The 18,795-nt window shown below is 46.4% G+C and overlaps 1 protein-coding gene across 4 annotated transcripts in view; it reads left to right on the top strand.

Moving 5' to 3' along the window:
• Positions 1 to 18,795, top strand: part of CLU (clusterin) — a 29,576-nt gene that overhangs the window by 4,589 nt on the left and 6,192 nt on the right. For 3 of the 4 annotated variants that reach the window (XM_060102603.1, XM_060102604.1, XM_060102605.1), the window contains 3 exons: positions 13,536 to 13,652; positions 14,933 to 15,081; positions 17,414 to 17,584. In XM_060102603.1, coding sequence (XP_059958586.1) covers positions 13,574 to 13,652; positions 14,933 to 15,081; positions 17,414 to 17,584 — 399 coding nt within the window. In that variant the 5' untranslated portion in view covers positions 13,536 to 13,573. Of the gene's footprint in view, positions 1 to 9,862; positions 10,083 to 13,535; positions 13,653 to 14,932; positions 15,082 to 17,413; positions 17,585 to 18,795 lie in introns of those variants that run through there. The other variant, XM_060102602.1, reaches the window with a different exon arrangement.

The following is an 18,795-nucleotide window of genomic DNA, read 5'->3' as shown; positions in this document are numbered from 1 at the left end:
ATACAGCGGCCAAGAGGTGCCTTGCAATACCACTCTTTACGAGTGGGAGATGCCATATAATATGAACTCTTCTAGCCTGAGAAATCCTTAAAGGGGGCTTCATATCATCAAATTAATACCTTATTTTATGAATTCTGTAAGGGTGAAGTTCTGAGAAAAGCAGTTTAATTACAAAGGATGCTTCAGAGCTTGTACAGATCTTCTAGATTAATATGATAAAGTCTTCGCAAAGACAGACTACTTAGATTATTCATCTGAATCAATTATAAGTTCAGGAAGAAAGTGGCTGACTTCACTTGGAGCTGGATGTAGATGAAAATAGAAGGATCCTTGATGGTCTGTAAGAAGGAGTAGCCTCTTTTAGCTGAACTATCCACTGGACAGTGGAAAGGGATCCCTGCAGGAATCCACAATTTAGATTACTGCAAATAGGACTGGAAAGATCCCTGTCTCCAGCTGGCCAGGAATCTTACACACTAAAATGGGAAGATCAGAGCTGCAGGGTCATGACTCCTTTTGAGGAAGATATTCTCCAAATTTGTTCCATAAGAATTTCTTTATAGCAGAGGTTGGGCTTTTTTTTTTTTTTTTAACATTCATCCGCTTTTATCTATCTATTTATTTATTTTTAAAATAATTAATTAATTTATTTTTGGCTGAGTTAGGTCTTTGTTGCCGCGTGCGGGCTTCCTCTAGTTGTGGCGAGTGTGGGCTACTCTTCGTTGAGGCGCACAGGCTTCTTATTGCAGTGGCTTCTCTTGATGTAGAGCACAGGCTCTAGGCGTGCGGGCTTCAGTAGTCGTGGCTCGCAGGCTCTAGAGCACAGGTTCAGTAGTTGTGGCGCACGGGCTTTGTTGCTACGCGGCATGTGGGATCTTCCCGGACCAGGGCTCGAACCCGTGTCCGCTGCATTGGCAGGCGGATTCCTAACCACTGCACCACCAGGGAAACCCCAAGAGGTTGGGCTTTTGTGGTAAAAAGGGTCCTAATGTACATTTCCAGCTATACTCTGGATAGAGACCTAGAAGGTTATTTCTTTGTTTCTCATTCAAAACTGGAAGAACAAAATTTAGAACAATCTTGACAGATGCCTACAAGTGCACATATGAGAGAAAATTCAAGAGAAATAAATTTAAACCTTACATTTAGATTCACCCTCAGTTGCACTAGCAATGAATGAAGCTTAGTAATTCAGAGAAAAAGATCTAGGTGATGGGAATTCCCTGGCTGTCCAGTGGTCAGGACTCGGCGGTTTCACTGCCACGGCCCAGAGTTCAATCCTTGGTTGGAGAACTAAGATCCCACAAGCTGCACAGTGTGGCCAAAATAAATAAATAACTAAAAAGATCTAGGTGATATTTGGCCATGCATGGTTTTCATTTATTTCTTAAACAAATATATTTTGAATACACAGCCAAGGACCGTGCTAGTATCAGGGATATGTTCCCTATCCTCATGGATGTTACAGTTTTGATACAAATCAAAAATAGGGTGAGGACTTCCCTGGTGGCTCAGTGGTTAAGAATCCACCTGCCAATGCAGGGGACATGGGTTCGATCCCTGGTCCGGGAAGATCCCACATGCCACAGAGCAACTAAGCCCATGCACCACAACTACTGAGCCTGCACTCTAGAGCCCGCGAGCCACAACTATTGAAGCCCGCATGCCTAGAGCCCGTGCTCCGCAATAAGAGAAGCCACTGCAGTGAGAAGCCTGCGCACCACAACGAAGAGTAGCCCCTGCTTGCCACAACTAGAGAAAGCCCGCGCACAGCAACGAAGACCCAATGCAGCCAAAAATAAATAAAATTTTAAAAAATAATAAAATGACCTTTAAAAAAGGCAAAACTAGGGTGAGACTGCTAACAAAATAAATGGAATCTTAGATGGCACTAATTGAAAAATTAATTCAGGTAATTTAACAAGTATTTATTTAATACATACTGCATGCTGGACTATGTCTTAGAGAATGGGAGCACAAAGCTAAATGAAACAGGGGAAACGTTTGAACTATCATCTGATCAATTTCAGTACAATATACTTAGGATTTTTCAAACTTTTCCACTGCCATAATGATAGAAGTAGCAAAAATATCTTTGAAATCTTTCCTTTTATTTAAAAAATGATATAAAAGTTGCATGCCATAGCATGATGAAACAATGTTTGTTTTAATATAAAAATAATGGTTTTCCTGGATTGGGAGTGGGTTGGTGGCAGGCTGGAGAAATGGTGAGGAACGTGGCAGAGGATTCTGCATTAGTACTTTTGTACTATTTGATATTTTTTAATTATATGCATACAAGACTTTGATAAAAAAATTCATTTAGAAATAAAAATAATAGTTTAAATGACTTCTAGAATATGTTATGCTTCTAAATAGGAAGAAAGAATATAAAAATGTGAATTCTTCCAAAACTATTATGTACTTTTAGTGAAACTATAATTACAATATCATTTTTTTTCAACTGGGCAGAATTAAATGAACATTTATAGAAAAGCATTAATGTCCAAGAACAGCCAAGAAAATTTGTAAAGGAAGAGTGAGGGAGATTACCTTCTCAACATTAAATATTGTTTTAAAGTCATGTGATAAAAACAAAATATTACACATGAACAAAGAAATAAATCAGAGGAATAAACTAGAAAGTCATTAAAAAATCTGAATATAAAAATTAACACAGTAGAAAGCTAGAAGAAAATTAGAATAATTATTTTCACCTTATTTCCTTTATTGTTCTTTTTCTCAGTGTTACCCAATATCGCTCTGTTTTTACAGCCATACGAAAGCTGACAGGCCCTGGGATCTTTTCCCAAATAAATACTGATTAGTTAACGGGCTATAAACTACAATTAATCTCACTTTTGTCCTGAGTGTATTCATAATTTAATATAATTTAATATTTCTTTGATTTGTAGGGCCTTGCAGGGCCTTACACTTGCTCTCACGTCTGTCTTTTGTGGTGTATTAGATGCACTTAAGTCTAGGTTAAAATTTTTAGGGACTTCCCTGGCGGTCCAGTGATTAAGACTTCACCTTCCATTGCAGGAGGTGCAGGTTCGATCCTTGGTCAGGGAGCTAAGATCCCACATGCCTTGCAGTAAAAAAAAAAAAACATAAAACATAAAACAGAAGCAATATTTAACAAATTCAATAAAGAGTTTAAAATGCTTTACATCAAAAAAAATCTTAAAAAAAATTTAAAGTGTCTTTTGAAAGAATGCTAATGAAAGCATCACTTCCTAATATTATTCTATAGCTTTTAATATTTCCATTGCTGTTATATTTTTGCTTTTCTGAGGATACGGCCCTATCTATTATCTATCTATCTATCTATCTATTTCTTTTTATCAGCTATCTATCATCTACTATTTATTCTATCTATCATCTATCATCTATTATATCTATCATCTATCTATACCTATTTATCTCTATCATCCATCTATCTTCTGTTTATGTATCATCTATTGTATCTATCATCTCTATTATCTATCTATCTCTAACTCTACATCTAACTATCTCTCTCTCTAGCTATGTGACATCTATCTATCTCTATCTAACTATACCCAATCTACACTATGCAGTATTTGGGCATGTATTACATAATAGACATCTACCTAATAATTTTTTTATTTTAATTTTTTTGTATTGAAGTGTAGTTGATTTACAGTACCATATTAGCTTCAGGTGTATAGCATAGTGATATAGTATTTTTAACGGTCTATATTTTAGTGAGAGGAAGACATCCTTTTAAGCAAGATAGGAGACCTAGAAAGTATAAAGGAAAAGATAAATTTCACTACGTAAAAAATTTTAAGAGCTTCTATAATCAAAGGTAAAAGATACACGACAGCTTTGGTAAAAACATTTGCAACACACATAGGATTACCTCATTTATTTAAAGAGCTCCTATACACTGGTAGAAAAAAAAGAATGCATTGTCAATCAACTATACTTGGATTTAAAAAAACAATGGATAACCCAATAGAATGCACAAACAATATGAATAAGCAAGTCACAGAAACAGAAACTTTATTTTAAAATGAATAGTTGAAAACCATAAACAGGCAAAGCGATTAAGGGAGCAAAATGTCATTTTCTCCCCCTGGAGTGGCAAAAATTCAAAAGGACGATATCCAGCCTTACGGTCACATAGGAAATGGGTTTTCTCAGAGACAGTGGGAGTAGCTGCTACTTTTTGGGAAAATCATCAGCCAGTATGTATTAACATTAAGACAAAACATTCTCTTTTACCCTACAGTCCCAATTTGAGAATCTCTTATACCAATAAAGGCACCAACATATTAGGATTTATGCAGAAGTCTGTTTATTGTGGCACAACTTATAGTGACAGAAAAAGTTGGCATAGGAGAATGGCTGAATAAATTATGTACAGTAGTTACGGAAAAGATCTATCTAAGCATTGACTTGGAGGGCCAGCCATAATATTTTATTAAGTGGAAAAGAGCATGTTGCAAAGCAGCATATATAATCTGATTTTATATTTATTTTAAAGAGAAAAGAAAAAATAAAAATCCCTTATACATTTATATATGTAGTATATATTATGCATATATATTATACATACACACACATTCTAAATACAGATGTAAATAGACATCCATTGCTTTAGAAGCACGAGATTTAGAGGGGAACTGAAAAAAGACAGGGAGAAAGAAAGAAAGAGAGAGAGAGAATGAAGACTGATTACTCACTAAATATTAACTTGTCTCTCTAAATCTAAGTAAAACTAGAGCCACTTGCTTCTGTGTCTTTGTGTACAGCCGGCATACCATAGCCTGCCCCGGGGGGCCAATATAAACGAATTTGAGGAGCACAGTTTGTTAAAACATAATGTAAAAGTAAGCAGAGAGGGCCTTGGGGGTTCCGGGAACTTCATATCAAATCACATGTAGTGATAGTCTTGCTCACTGCCCCCTCAGCTGGCCAACCAAAGCTGTTGTCTTCCATTTGTTCCTAAAGCCACGCTAGAGAGACAATGACAGGGTGGAACACCCTAGGGGCAGGGATAAGCAGAGCGAGGGTCTGGTGACCTCACTCTATGAAAAGGAAGTACATTTGAGATAGAATATTTGTTTTCAAATACTTAGAGGGCCATCTTGCAGGGGACAGAGAAAAGATGCAAGGAAGCAGATTTTAACTCAGTGTAAAAACCTGCTAAGATTCCTTTGACCTCCAGTTTTCTCTTCTATAAAGTGAGACTGATACCACACACTCTAGCAATGACATAGAGATGCAGTAGGGATCAGATGGGGCAAAGTGTAAGCTAGGAATTCATAAACTGGAAAGCAGTGGTCCTCAACGTTGGCTGTGCATTAAAATGACTTGGAGGGTTTAGGAAATCCTGATGCAATCTCAGGCTGCACCCAGATCACTTCAATCGTGACTTCTGGAGGTGGAATTCAGGCATGGTTAATTTTTAAAGTTCCCAGGTAATTATATTGTACAGTTCCAATGAGAATCACTGATCTAAAATAATTATCCGTTGGATTCCAGGTGGTTGTGGAAAAAGTAGATTTGACCTGAGGCAGATCTGGGGGCCAATTTTAATAAACGCCCATTAGTCTAAGAATTGGAGCTAAAGGTTAGCGTTGACCAGCGCTGGAGTGAGATGCAGTTGGTCCTCTGTATCTGCAGATTCCAAATCCATGAATTCAACCAACCACGGATTGAACATATAAAAAAAAAAAAATTCCAGAAAGTTTCAAAGAGCAAAGCTTGAATTTACTGAGATTCTGATAACTATGTACATAGCATTTACATTGTATTTACCAGTATTTACATATCATTACAGTGTATTATATATTATAAGCCATCTAGAGATGATTGCTTATAATATGTATAAGCAAGAAGTATATGGATGTGAGTAGATTATATGCAATCACTATGCCATTTTCTGTAAGAGACTTTTATGGATGTAGGTAGGTTATATGCAATCACTATGCCATTTTTGTAAGAGACTTGAGCATCCTTGGATTTTGGTCAATAGCATGATGAACAGTGAACATAGTTTAAGTAATATTTGTCTACTTATAGGTCCATGATAAGCAACTCAGGAGAGACTAGCCCCAGATCTTTTCCCAAAGAGATCTTGTTTGGGAAGATAAGGGAAACACATCTGATGGAGTGAATGTTTCTGGACTTTAGGTAGGCCCTGAAAAAGCAGTCAGGATGCCTCCGCATCAGCTGTGGGCTAATTTTATCTCATCTGATTTTATCATCCGTGACTTTTTATGAGCCCATGATTGACTGAATACACCCAAATAATAATTAGAGCCTGGAGAGTGATTCTTTTTTTTTTTTTTAAAGATTGTTTTATGCCACTAAATTTTGGGGTGGTTTTTTATATAACAATAAACAACTGTATTAGCTGCCCAAGCTTCAAACATGGGAAGCATAACAGGGTACTTACTGCTCTTGTCCATTTCCAACTTGTTCCACTTCTATCAGCAGTGGTTAAGCTGCCGCCCTGTTGGTAGTGCAGAGCTGGACCGCGTGGCAGAGGTGGAGTGCATAACAAAGACATCGCCTAGCAGGGGAGAGAGGGTGGGCAAAGCATTAAGAGATGAACAGATAAATGTAAAGCTCTTTACTTTCCCCCAGCCCCCTCTCCGATGGTCCCCCACTCCAAGAAAAAAATCAAGCCCCAAACCCCAAACCTGATCACTTAAGTCCATGATGGGAGGAAAAATGATTAAACAGCAGCCTCTGCCAAAATGATGATGAATTCTATATGAATCAGCCAAGTGACTCAGCAGCTAAATAAAAGCTTATCTCGAGTGTCTGGGCAAGGAAATAAAACCTTATCTCGAGTGTCTGGGCAAGGGAGCAGGTGGTCCCACTCTGCTTTGTGGTCAGTCCTCACTAGTATTGGCAGGCCCAGGGTTCGAGAGAGGCAAGTTCCGGAAGGCCAAAGGGCTGGGGAAGAATCTTGCACTCAGTGACAACGCAGGCAGCAACAAGCCCGGGGCACCACTGGGAGAAGTGACTAGCTGCCTTCAAATATCTGAAGGGATAGCAGCTGGGAGATGGATTGGGTTTCCTCTGTGTGGTTCCAGGGGACAGAGCTGGGCTTGGGGTTGTCCCTTGCAGGAGCCAGACTTTGACTCAACAAACTCTACACACAGCTAACTCTGTAGATGGTTTTACTAGACAATTGCTCCCATGGAGGTAGTGAGCTCCCTGTTGCCAGGGGCATTCAAACAGAGGCAGGATGACCACCTGATGGGAATGTGGCAGCGGTGGCATCAAGTAGTTAAGAATGGGCAGTTAAGAGTCAAGTAGTGGGGCCTCCCTGGTGGCGCAAGTGGTTGAGAGTCCGCCTGCCGATGCAGGGGATACGGGTTCGTGCCCCGGTCTGGGAGGATCCCATATGCCGCGGAGCGGCTGGGCCCGTGAGCCATGGCCGCTGAGCCTGCGCATCCGGAGCCTGTGCTCCGCAACGGGAGAGGCCACAACAGTGAGAGGTCCGCGTACCGCAAAAAGAAAAAAAAAAAGAGTCAAGTAGTGGAATCTAAAAAAAGGGTACAAATGGACTTATCTACAAAACAGAAATAGAGTTGCAGATGGACAAAACAAACTTATGGTTACCGGGGGGAAAGTGGGGAAGGGGTAAATTGGGAGATTGGGAATGACATATACAAACGACTATATATAAAATAGATAACTAATAAGGACCTACTGTAGAGCACAGGGAACCCTATTCAATACTCTGTAATGGCCTATATGGGAAAAGAATCCAAAAAAGAGTGGATATATGTATATGTATAACTAACTGGTTCACTTTGCTGTACACCTGAGACTAGCACAACACTGTAAATCAACTATATGCTAAAAAACAAACCAACAAAAAAACAGAATCAAGTATTGGGTGAGGGCTGTACCAACTGGCATCTGTGATCTACTTAGACTACTTAAAATCCAGTGATGCATTTATGGTCAAAAGATTATGGTAAAAAGATTTAACTTTTCCTTAGCGTTTGATCTGCTGAGCCTTGTGTGCTTAGCAGCGAGCTAGAGTCATCTAGTGATCTTTCCCAGAGGACCGCAGTCATGGCTGTGAATCCTGTTATTTTCTCCCAATCCCTTCTTCCTCTCCTCCCTTCCCCTACTTCAGCTGACTACGGCAGATCTCCTTGCCTTGTCCTCCAAAGTCCGATTTTTAAAAATATAATTATTACAGATTTGTGCCTCCTGTGCCAGATGCTGGGGGAGCTGCAGAATAGAAAAGTTACAAGGAGCGTGCTCAGAGAGACTTCTTCTGGCCTTGGGCACTGATATGATGCTAAGGAAGAGGCAGTTGCCATAGAAAATGTAGCTGTTACTGATAATTCGACTTTTTAAGGAAGATAAAGTGAAGCCTCAGGGGAGAAATATTGTTCCCAACTGTCGACTGATTTTTTTTTCCTTCTGAGCTGATGATCTTCTCACACTTGGCATTGCCTTGGGTTAGGGTGAAGGGGACCTCAGAGATGATACATTCCAGATTCCTCATTGTCCAGAAGGAAGAACCTGATACCTCAGGAGTGGGGCTTAAAGTCTTTGGTCCAACCAAGGTCACCCAGAGCCTCGGGACAGAGCTGAGACTGTGGTCAGAATTCCATGCACCCAGCTCAGGTCCTCCCCCATCCCCTTTTTTTCACAGGCCTAGAAGCTCCCTCTGTGCACCTTCCTGAAAAGGGTGGGGTCCTAGTTGCCCCTGGACCTTGGGCGACCAGGGACTGGGCCTTAGGCTGTATCTCAAAAGTTGTGAGCAGGACAACTCAGCCCCTGGCCATAGAGCCCTTCATCTTGCTGGTTTTCAGTCGGCCAGCAAACCAAGCTGCCTATACCTGCCCTGCCAACCCATCTCCCCCAGCCAGTATAAGAACCACCCTCCAGCCCCTGGACCTTTCTCCTGGGGCTCAAACATCCTAGGGTCAGAGTGCATGGCTCTGTTTCTTCCCCAAGAAGTAGCTATGCCTGAGGGGCTTCTCAGTTAGTCCCCTCCCCGCCAGGGCGTGGTGTGACGCCTCCCAGCCCTCTGCCACACCAAAGCCCCCTGCCAAAAAAGTCCTGTGGCAAGATTCCTCCTGAGCCAGCAGAGGAGACTTGGGGCTGCTGGAGATCAGTGACCCTCTTGTAAGCAGGACCAGCAGAATCATTTGCGCGGCCCCCTGCACCATGACAACGCAGGGCCCCTTGTTCAAAAACTCTTAAGAATTTCAAGACTTGGGCAGTAGCTCCTCAAACCAAGTGTGGGGCGGCAGGGTCCCGTGCTCATGAAGCCCGCCCTGCTTGGCTGGGTCCCAAGCGGATGGGGAAAATACTTGCTTAACGTCCAGGAGTCAAGGAGCCTGGGAGGCCTTCTAGTTCCCCATATGGATGCTGTGTTCATCCCTAAAAACACATTTCTGTTTCCTCCCGGCCAGCAGGTCGGCCAAAGGACCACCAGGTCAGGTGGGGGTTCGGGAAGCCGGCATTTTGTACTTCCTGTGTTTTAGCACGACATCCCTCTCCATCACACCCTCGTTATTTCTGACGCTGTTCTACTTCAATGGAGCCAGAGAAGTGGCGCGTGTTGAATGCGAAAGATTAACGTTCAATTGGGCAGCGGAACAGTGACGTTCTACTGGGGACGAGGCACCAGCCAGGGGCGCAGAGCATCCCTCCATCTCTGCGGAGCTGGGCGCCAGCTGTGTACGTTAGTTCAGGCTCTGCCTTCCTGGGGGCGCCGTGCCCCAGCTCTGAGCCCCCGGGGGCGGGGAGCCGGCAGCCGTGCGCGCCCGCACCCCAGGGTCTGTCTCCGCCGGAGCCTTCCGCGGTGCTGATACGCGCCCCCGCGCCCCCGCGCCCCCTGCCGGGTGCTGCCCCGGACATCCACCCGCCCGCACCTCCGAACCCCCTCCCGCACCAGCTTCCAGAAAGCTCCCGGTGCTTTCTACCGCATTCTTTGGGCGTGAGTCATGCAGGTTTGCAGCCAGCCCCAAAGTGGGTGTATACGCAGCAGAGCGCTATAAATACGAGCGCCTCACCGTGCTGTGCACGCGGCGTCGCCAGGAGGAGCGCTCGGGCACTGCTGACCGGTGAGATGTCCCCACCTTTCCTGCCCCTGCGCAGAGCCTGGACGGGACTGATGAGCGGGCGGGGAGCGGCACCCAGGCGAGGAGAGGACGGCCACTGGGAGTCACAGGGCTGTCAGAGGGGCGCTTTAGTTGGAGTCGCGGATCCAGGGAAGGGAGGTGGTCGGAGCCCCATCACCAGACAGCCGAGCCGGGACCGAATTGCCGGCAGACAGGCAAGGGACTCCGGAGGCCCTTTGTTCATCGGCTCCAACCACAATTCTGTGGAGTAAACGCGGGATAGATGTAAGGATCCTCCTTTTGTAAAGATGTGGAAATTGACACTTGGAGGACTGACGCTGTTGCGTGAGGCCAGGCTAGTGAGTGACAGAGCTGGCCTGCACTTGCAGCCTTGCTGCAGCATCTTCCTCGGAAAGGTACTGATCTCCAGGGGTGGTTGTGAGCTTGCGCGCATGAGTCATCTTGTTTGCTCGCGAAATTCTGGTTCTCTGGATTGTGTGTTTATAAGTAATGATGCTTTGATTTAAGTATATGTTGCAACCACTGAAATCCTACCCTTTCTGCTTCCTAATGCACCAGAGTACATCAGAGAAACATCACACAACCTCCATCAGACTTCAGACATCTGATTCAACTGTCTCATTTTATAGATGATAATCTGAAGCCTGGAGAGGATAGACAGCAAATAGGTATCAGAATTGGGATTAGAGCCCAAGCCTTGACCTTCCAGAATTTCTGGACCTAAGGAAAAAAAGAAACTGATTATTATTTTTTTTTTAAGAGTGAAGCTTGGAATTTAAGAGTAAGTACAGATACTATCAAAGGATGCTCGCCGGAGTGTTCATGATCATAATAGTGGGAAATTACAGACAATTTAAATGCCCGGCCTCGTGGGATGGCAAAATAAAGTACATCAGAAAAAGGACTCTATTACACAGCCACAAAAGTGTGCTTTTTTAGAGAGTATTTGAAGACAGTGGATGTAAAGGATCCGATTGTATGCAAATGCATAGAAAAGAGGAAATATACCACACTGCTAATGTTTGCCTCTCGATGGTGTGAATTGACAGGTGAATTATTTTCTCATTTTTCTTTTTGGTTGAGTTTTCTGCGTTTGGGGAGGCAGTGGGAGAGGAGCTTGGGCTTTGGGCTTTAAACCCTGCAGCTTACTAGCTGCGTGACCATGTCCTCCCCACGGCTTCCTCTGGGGAAAGGAAGGCCTTGGAGTGGCTTGTTCAATCAGAGCCGTTGGCAACCAGGTGCCCTGGCCAGGAGATGGGTGGGGAGGTGAGTCAGTGCAAAGGGAGGGCAGTTTGGCCACGCAGCCGCTGCTCTCCTACTGTCCTTGGACTAGTATCAATATCACCTGCAAGCTTATTAGAAAAGCAGTCTCTGAATCAGAATCAGCATTATAACAAGACTCCCGGGTAATTCGTAGGAGCTGATCACATCACTGAGGCAAAGCCCACAGTCGGGGAGGGACCACAGGTGACCTTTGTGTACCTGCCTCAGTTCCTCTGTCCTTCTCCCAACACACCACCTCCTCCCGCTTCCCCGATAGATACTGCCAATGCCCATGATTGATCCTACGTCAGTTTTGAAGGAGTCGGAATTTCCTATGATTACATAAGACCCTTGGGTTTACAGAACACATTCCCATCTCTAAGGTCTCTATTAGGTCCATTTTACAGGTGAGGAAACGGAGGCTCAGAGATTTAAGTGACTTGGTGTCAAGGAAACAACACTGGACTGGGGTTTGGGAGGGCTGAGTTCTCATCCTGGGGTTGTCACCAGCTTGCTGCAGGCCTTGGGGAGCCCCGTCCTGTCTCTGGGTTGGGCCTCCCCTCTGAGGTGGGGAGAGATTGGGCAGGAGACAGGTCTCTCTCCCAGCTCAGAACTCGATGGCTCCCGTGGCCCCCAGGCTCTTGGTGGGAGATCCTGTACTGACCGCTGGGATTCCAGACTTCTCATCCAGAGCTCTTGCCTTTGGCTGCCCTGTCCCTCTTTTCCTCAGGACCCAATGCCCTGTCTTCTGGTCCCAACCTATTTCAGAGGCTCGTGTCTGGATTTCTCAGAAGGCTTTGCTATCGGGGGCCTCTGCTGGAGGGGTGTTTTCTCGCCAGCTTTCTCTCTCTGGCGTGACAAAGGCTCTGTCCCTGTTTGAGGCGTTTCAGGCTTCAGTGAGCAGCTGGGGCACAGCCACGCAGACCTGCCCGCTCACCATCTCTGGAGAAGGCGGTGACCCGTTCTCTTCTCCCACGCTGCTCGGGAACCACAGCCTGGCTGCCTTACTAATTATGTCTCAGGAGAGACTTGCCTTATTAATATTCTCCCAAGGGTCCCGATGGGCCTGCCGAGTGGAGGGCAGCTTCTGGACGTGCATCATTTCAGGATGGGGAGACCCCCTTCCCGTTCTCTTAGGGGAAACGGGCGAGTTCAGATGAGCATTGGGGTGAAGCGCAGTGCAGGGGGAGGGGTTTCTGTTTTGCAACAACTTCAGCTTCTGGGAAAGGGTCCATTGTGTAAGACCAGCTGGTCCAGGGCTCAGGGCAGCTAGCCGAGTGGTGGCGGGAGGACCTTGGCACACACGCTGCTGTGGGCTTAGAGGGACTGGCTGCGTGAAAGGGACCTGGCAGAGCAGAGTGGCACGTCCTCCCACAGGGACTTTTCCTGGGGAGGTTCCTTGCCCTGCGCCCCCTCCGCCGTTAATCCTTTGGCTTTGCCCCGCCCTCTCTGTTCCCTGAAGACAGCCGTCCTCCCCGCCTTGCTCTACTCTCATCCACGCTAGGGATGACCAATGGATTTATTTCCCTGTAGCAACCCAGAGGCTGTCACTGCCTCAGACCCTTGAAAAGCAATTTCAGGAGGTGTCGAGCCTTGGTGGGGACCGTGCTGTGATTGATTGGTGATGCCTGCTGTGGGCAGGATGGGTTGATGCAGACAGCAGGGGGCTGTCTGTGCTCTGGGCTGCAGTTCCCCACTTTAGGGGGACGGCAGAGGCCAGATGAGTGACCCAGGAGAGGTGTTTTCAGGGTTTGTTTGATGTGAGCAGGTATCATCAGATAGATGCCCTTTCTGGATGCAGAAAGCACATGTGCCTTTTTTAGGCATAGTCAGCTATTATGGGGGACGAGGAGAAGGAGGAAGGAAGAGGGTGGCTTGGACCAGAGCCCAGTGGCTGTGACTCTGGAGTTCTCGTTTCTTCTATATCAGGCTGCTGTCCTGTGGTTCCTCCCCGGACCCACTTCCTCCACTTTCTTTTGAAGGGGCCCAGTGGCAAGCCTGATACTTTCTTGTCACTTCCCTGGGATAAACAGTCGGTGACGCCAGCTGAGGGGAGAGCGGAGGGCAAGGCCTCGGCAGGGTTCCTGGGAAGCCGCACAGGCAGCAGGCTGGGCCCGTAACCAGCAGGCTGTCTAGCTGTTACCATGACAGTCCCCTGTTCTCTGCAAACAGAGGCGTGCTAGGATTCTAGAATTGGAGAAGGAGGCAAGATGAAGACTCTACTGCTGCTGGTGGGCCTGCTGCTGAGCTGGGAGAATGGCACAGCAATCTCGGACAAAGAGCTCCAGGGTAAGTGACCAGGCGTGCCCTCCTGGCATGCTTCCCTGTGTCAGGGCCCCAAGGGTTAAGACCACCTTTGTCCTGTGCATCGGATCGGGTTTGCTCTGCCTGGGCCCCTCTCTCGCCGGCCTAGACTCCTTGTGGTCAGGTGGGCTTCCAGGCAGTTTCAGGTAGACCCCAGGCCCTTTCTGGCTGCTGCAGCTCGTTTGGCTATTCCCCTCCCCGTCTGCTCGGTCCGGCGTCCACACCTCTTCCACGAAGCTCCACGAAGCCTGGACCATTGGAGCCTCTGTGGATTCCCCCTTGAGTTTCCATAGCACTTACTACCTGTATCCACCGCCTTTCCACCTAGAAAACCAATGTTCCGGCTTCAGGAAAGGCGGAATCGCATTCACTACGAGGGCTCGTCATCCCTCAGAGCCCAGCGGGTGGTTCCCCCTCTTCTGCCAGGCCTTGCCTGTCTTTCCTCTGCCCCACTCTTGTCCTGTGAGCTGACTGACTCTCTGGGGTCATAGTTCAAAACCCAAACGTTGAGCTCAGAGCTGGGCGGAAGTCTCGCTCCGCCCTCCCCAGCTGTATAACCCTGGGTAAGTATCTTTAGCCTCGATTGTGCAAAGGGGTGAAGACAGTGTCAAGAGTATTAAATAAAATGCACGTGAAGTGTCCAGCTCAGCATTTGGCCCGGGATAAGAACCAGAGAAGCATTGGCTGTCACTTTCGGTACTTTGGTGACATTGTCTCATTGCATTTGTCACAGGGGGTGGTGTCTGATCACAGTCTCCTTGAAGGATGGTGCTATTAAGTCACCTCTGTGGCCCTGTCACCTGACACTGCATCGGAACAACGAAGTTCAGATGTTTCCTTAAACTGCATTGCAGAAAGACTTGTATCCACAATAACACTATTTTATATTTTGATGCTTAAACAGTTACGCTTCCAGGATTTTTTTTTTTCCTTGAAAAATTTCTTCTGCAGCTGGGTAGGCTGCTTCTCCAGAGCTCCAGGGGCGGACTGGGTTGTCCCTCCTCTGGGCCGTGTCCGCTCCGATGGTTTGCATTTCTGAGCAGCTGGGTGTAATCGATTCTCTGGCCCTGGGTCTACAGTGAGCCCTGGGATGGAACCTGTGTCAGGGCAAAGCTGGGGCCCGAAGGCTGCCTGCCAGGGGGATCCCAGCCATGGCAGCCCCTAGGTCCACTGGCCTTTCTGACCATTCCAGCTGGTTCCAGGGTTATATCCCCAGCACCATCCCTTCCTCTGGCCTCATCTACCTCCCTGCTCTTTTCTTGCAGAAATGTCCACTGAGGGGAGTAAGTACATTAATAAAGAAATTAAAAATGCTCTCAAGGAGGTGAAACAGATAAAGACCCTAATAGAACAAACCAACGAAGAGCGCAAATCATTGCTTGGCTCCTTAGAGGAGGCCAAGAAGAAGAAAGAGGTAAGAAGAGCCCGGTGACCCCCTGCCTTGATCCACTGTGCTGGAGGGAGGGAGGGGCCATTGCTCTTCTGAATGCCCTGCCAGGTTACTATGGTGACCCGCAGGCCTTCTCCGGTTGTGTCAGCTGATACTGGGGCTGTGGTTAACAAATAGGGAAGGTTTATTTGCTTTTGAAAGCTTCAAGCAGTGAGATCTTGGATCTGGTTTTGTTACAAGCCTGGCCCAGGGCCTGCCGCCCAGATTCACTTCAGTAGATTTTTCTTTTTTTTTTTTTTTTTGTTTGTTTGTTTGTTTTTGCGGTACGCGGGCCTCTCACTGCTGTGGCCTCTCCCGTTGCGGAGCACAGGCTCCGGACGCACAGGCTCAGCGGCCATGGCTCACGGGCCCAGCCGCTCCGCGGCATGTGGGATCCTCCCGGACCGGGGCACGAACCCGTGTCCCCTGCATCGGCAGGCGGATTCTCAACCACTGCGCCACCAGGGAAGCCCTTCAGTAGATTTTTCTAAACCCAGACTATGTGCAAGCTCCAAGGCAGGCTTTGGGTAGGGTCTGTCACTGTCACAGGTTAGGAGAGGGATGGCACCCTACCTTCAGGAAGCTTATGTAGTAGGGGCAATACCTTGGGGGTACAGCAGGCACATGCTGTATTGCCCAAGTCTCTAGAGTTCTGGACTACTTCGTAAAGAGGCACCTAGGTCCAATGGTGTCTCTTTACGAACATACAAAGCTAAAACACTATAATTCAATAAGCAGCTTATTTAAAAAGTCGGTAGTGTCCTTCAGGGTCTCCTCAAAGCCTATTCCCACTGCCACCCTACCCCTAATGACAGAGATACTGAGATGGGGCCCCCTGCCACCTTCATGATCCCTAATGCATAGAGTAAAAGCATTATAAAGACTCAGAAAAGTTGTGCGGTAAAGGAAGCACGTGTAACTTCATTTAATCCAAGTGTTTTCCAAATCGAATTGACCATGGAATCCATTTATTTTTTTCCTGATCGCTCGTAGCACAGTTCCATGGAAACCACTTAAGGAAATGTTGGCCTGGGTGCAGCTCTAACTTTCTTTGAAACTTAGTGCCTTTCTTGGCATCAGTATTAGTTCTCGTCCCACTATGAGAAACCTAGAGCCCGTGTAGAAGTGGCAAGTCTTGTTCTTGAATTTTTGCGCCTCTCATTGGAGTTTGATATTTGACAATCCAGGTTCTATGATAAAGCATATCAAGTTTGGAAAAAGGCTCCATGACTTCTTAGTTGAGGAATATGCGAACCAGAAAGAAAGGAATTGAGCAGCAGAGTTGATGCCTGTGAATTGGCCCACTAGGAGGCATGGTGGCCTTCCCCATCTTGGACGAGGCGGGCAGGGGACACAGAGCAGGAGAAGATCTCACATATTCAGATATTCATAGTGTAGCTTTGCTTTGGGGTATGGATGGTCTACTTAATTCTTTGAAGAGTAATACACTCATTTATCAAGATTTTAATATAGAAAAGCAGAAGTTTTTCCATAACCCTTTTACCTAAGGACAATTCACTTAACATTTGATCTATTTCTTACTACATTTTCTCCTCTGTACCTTTTGGACAGTGGTTATACTCAAACTCATGAATTTTTAACATGAAAAATGCTTATTATAATATTTAAAGCTTATTACAAACCTCCCCCGGAATGCTGTCCTATCTACCTTTCGTAGGTACCACAGTTTCCTTAACTTGTCCCCTCGTTTTGAGCATTGGGGTTGATTCCAGTATTTTTGTTGCCACACATGAATATTGTAACAGATACCTTCAAGCATATGGATTTTTCCTTTATTGCAGGAATTCCTTGGGATAGATTCTTGTAGAATTACTGGATCAAATGTCATGGTCATCTTGGAGAGTTTTGGTAGTAGTGGTGACTTTAATTTCGGAAGCTTACCTATTCCCGTGGCATGCTGGGGACCATGGTTGCAATAGAGAAATAAGATTCAGGGAAGCTTTGAAAGATGACATTTAAATTCCAGAAGTTGAGACTAGAAAGTGGGGTATTAGCGAGAGGGAAGTCCTGGGGTAAAGACGGTAAGTGCAGCATCAGAGAAAGGAGCTGTCCAGATGGGCTCTAATGGCTGGAAAGGACTAAGGAGCAGTTGGATCTTGAAGACGAGAGGACGTTTAAAGCCAGATGGGGAGGGAATTCCAGGTGGGCAGATGCGGGAACATGTGAGCCAGAGCAGGGGTGGAAATACGCACCCCATGTGGCCAGGTTGGGCCAGGGGGCCAGCACCACTGTGCCTGCTTGGGGAAGGGGAAGCCGTGGTTTCTGTTGCTATAACCCAGCCTGGGTCCTCCTGTAGGATGCCCTGAATGATACCAAGGATTCTGAAACAAAACTGAAGGCATCCCAGGGGGTGTGCAACGAGACCATGACGGCCCTCTGGGAGGAGTGTAAGCCTTGCCTGAAACAGACCTGCATGAAGTTCTACGCGCGTGTCTGCAGAAGCGGCTCGGGACTGGTTGGCCAACAGGTGACAAGGGGCCCCGCTTCTTCAGCACAGCCTGGGCTCTGGTTGGGCAGTGAGGAGAACTGAATATGCTTCTTTGATTCTGCACCCAATTCCAAGTGTGGGGATTTCCCCATCAAGCATTTCTCCCGCACCAGCTGGGTGTCCTGCAGTTGAACTCAGCTCTGACTCTGTCTACCCAGAGACAGCGTCGGACCCCACGGGCTCAGGGCTCAGTCCCACAGGACGCCTCCTCATCCCCACCCCCAACTTCAGCCGCTGATCACAAGTCCAGGTGGTCACCTGTGTTTCTGATGGACTGGCTGTAGATTAGAGGTTCCCATGACCGCCTCCTTGGGTTCAATTAATTTGCTAGAGGAGCTCATAGAACTCAGAGAAACATTTTACATACTAGATTATTGGTGTGTTATAAAAGGTTATAACTCAGAAACAGCCAGATGGAAGAGATGCCCAGAGGGAGGGATGGGGAAAGGATGGGGAACTTCCATGCCCTCTTCGAGTTCAACAGTCTCCTGCATCTCATTGGCACATGTGTTCATCAACCCAGAAGCTCCCCAAGCCCATCCTTCTGGGTTTAATGGAGGCATCATTACATAGGTACGATTGATTAAATCATTGACCATTGGTCATTGATTCAAGGTCCAGCCCCTCTCCCCTCCTTGGAAATCAGGGGGGTGGGGCTGAAAGTTCCAACCCTCTAATCCTAGGGTTGGCTCCCCTGGTGACCAGCCCCCATCCCTAGGTGCTTTCCGAAAAGTCACCTCACTAACACAACAAAAGACACCTTTATTGCTCTTATCACAGGAAATTCCAAGGGCTTTAGGACCTCTTTGTCAAGGACCAGACCAAATATATATTTTCTTATGATAAATCACAATATCACAGCTTCATTTCACATGCCGGATGCAATTGATTAGTTCTGGATGCATTTGGGCCCAGAGCGCTGTGATCAATTGGTAATGTCTGCTATGAGTGCAGTAATGTGGAGTCATGAAAAGCACCTGTGCCAGGTATTTGCCATCTTCGAAGACTCTCATTCAACAATTATTAGCTGCCTAACGTAACACATGGCTCCACGGTATGGCAGAGCCCTGCATCCACTTAAACAGAAGGAATTAAGAATTTTTAGTACCCTATTATTGATCCTCCCTACCCTGCGGGCCTTGCTCAGCTAGGGCTCATGAATTTTGCCCTTTCCAGGAGTCCCATCAGTT

Source organism: Mesoplodon densirostris, chromosome 6, assembly GCF_025265405.1.
Source record: "Mesoplodon densirostris isolate mMesDen1 chromosome 6, mMesDen1 primary haplotype, whole genome shotgun sequence".
Lineage (NCBI taxonomy): Eukaryota > Metazoa > Chordata > Mammalia > Artiodactyla > Ziphiidae > Mesoplodon > Mesoplodon densirostris.
This window is presented reverse-complemented; position numbering and strand designations above follow the sequence as displayed.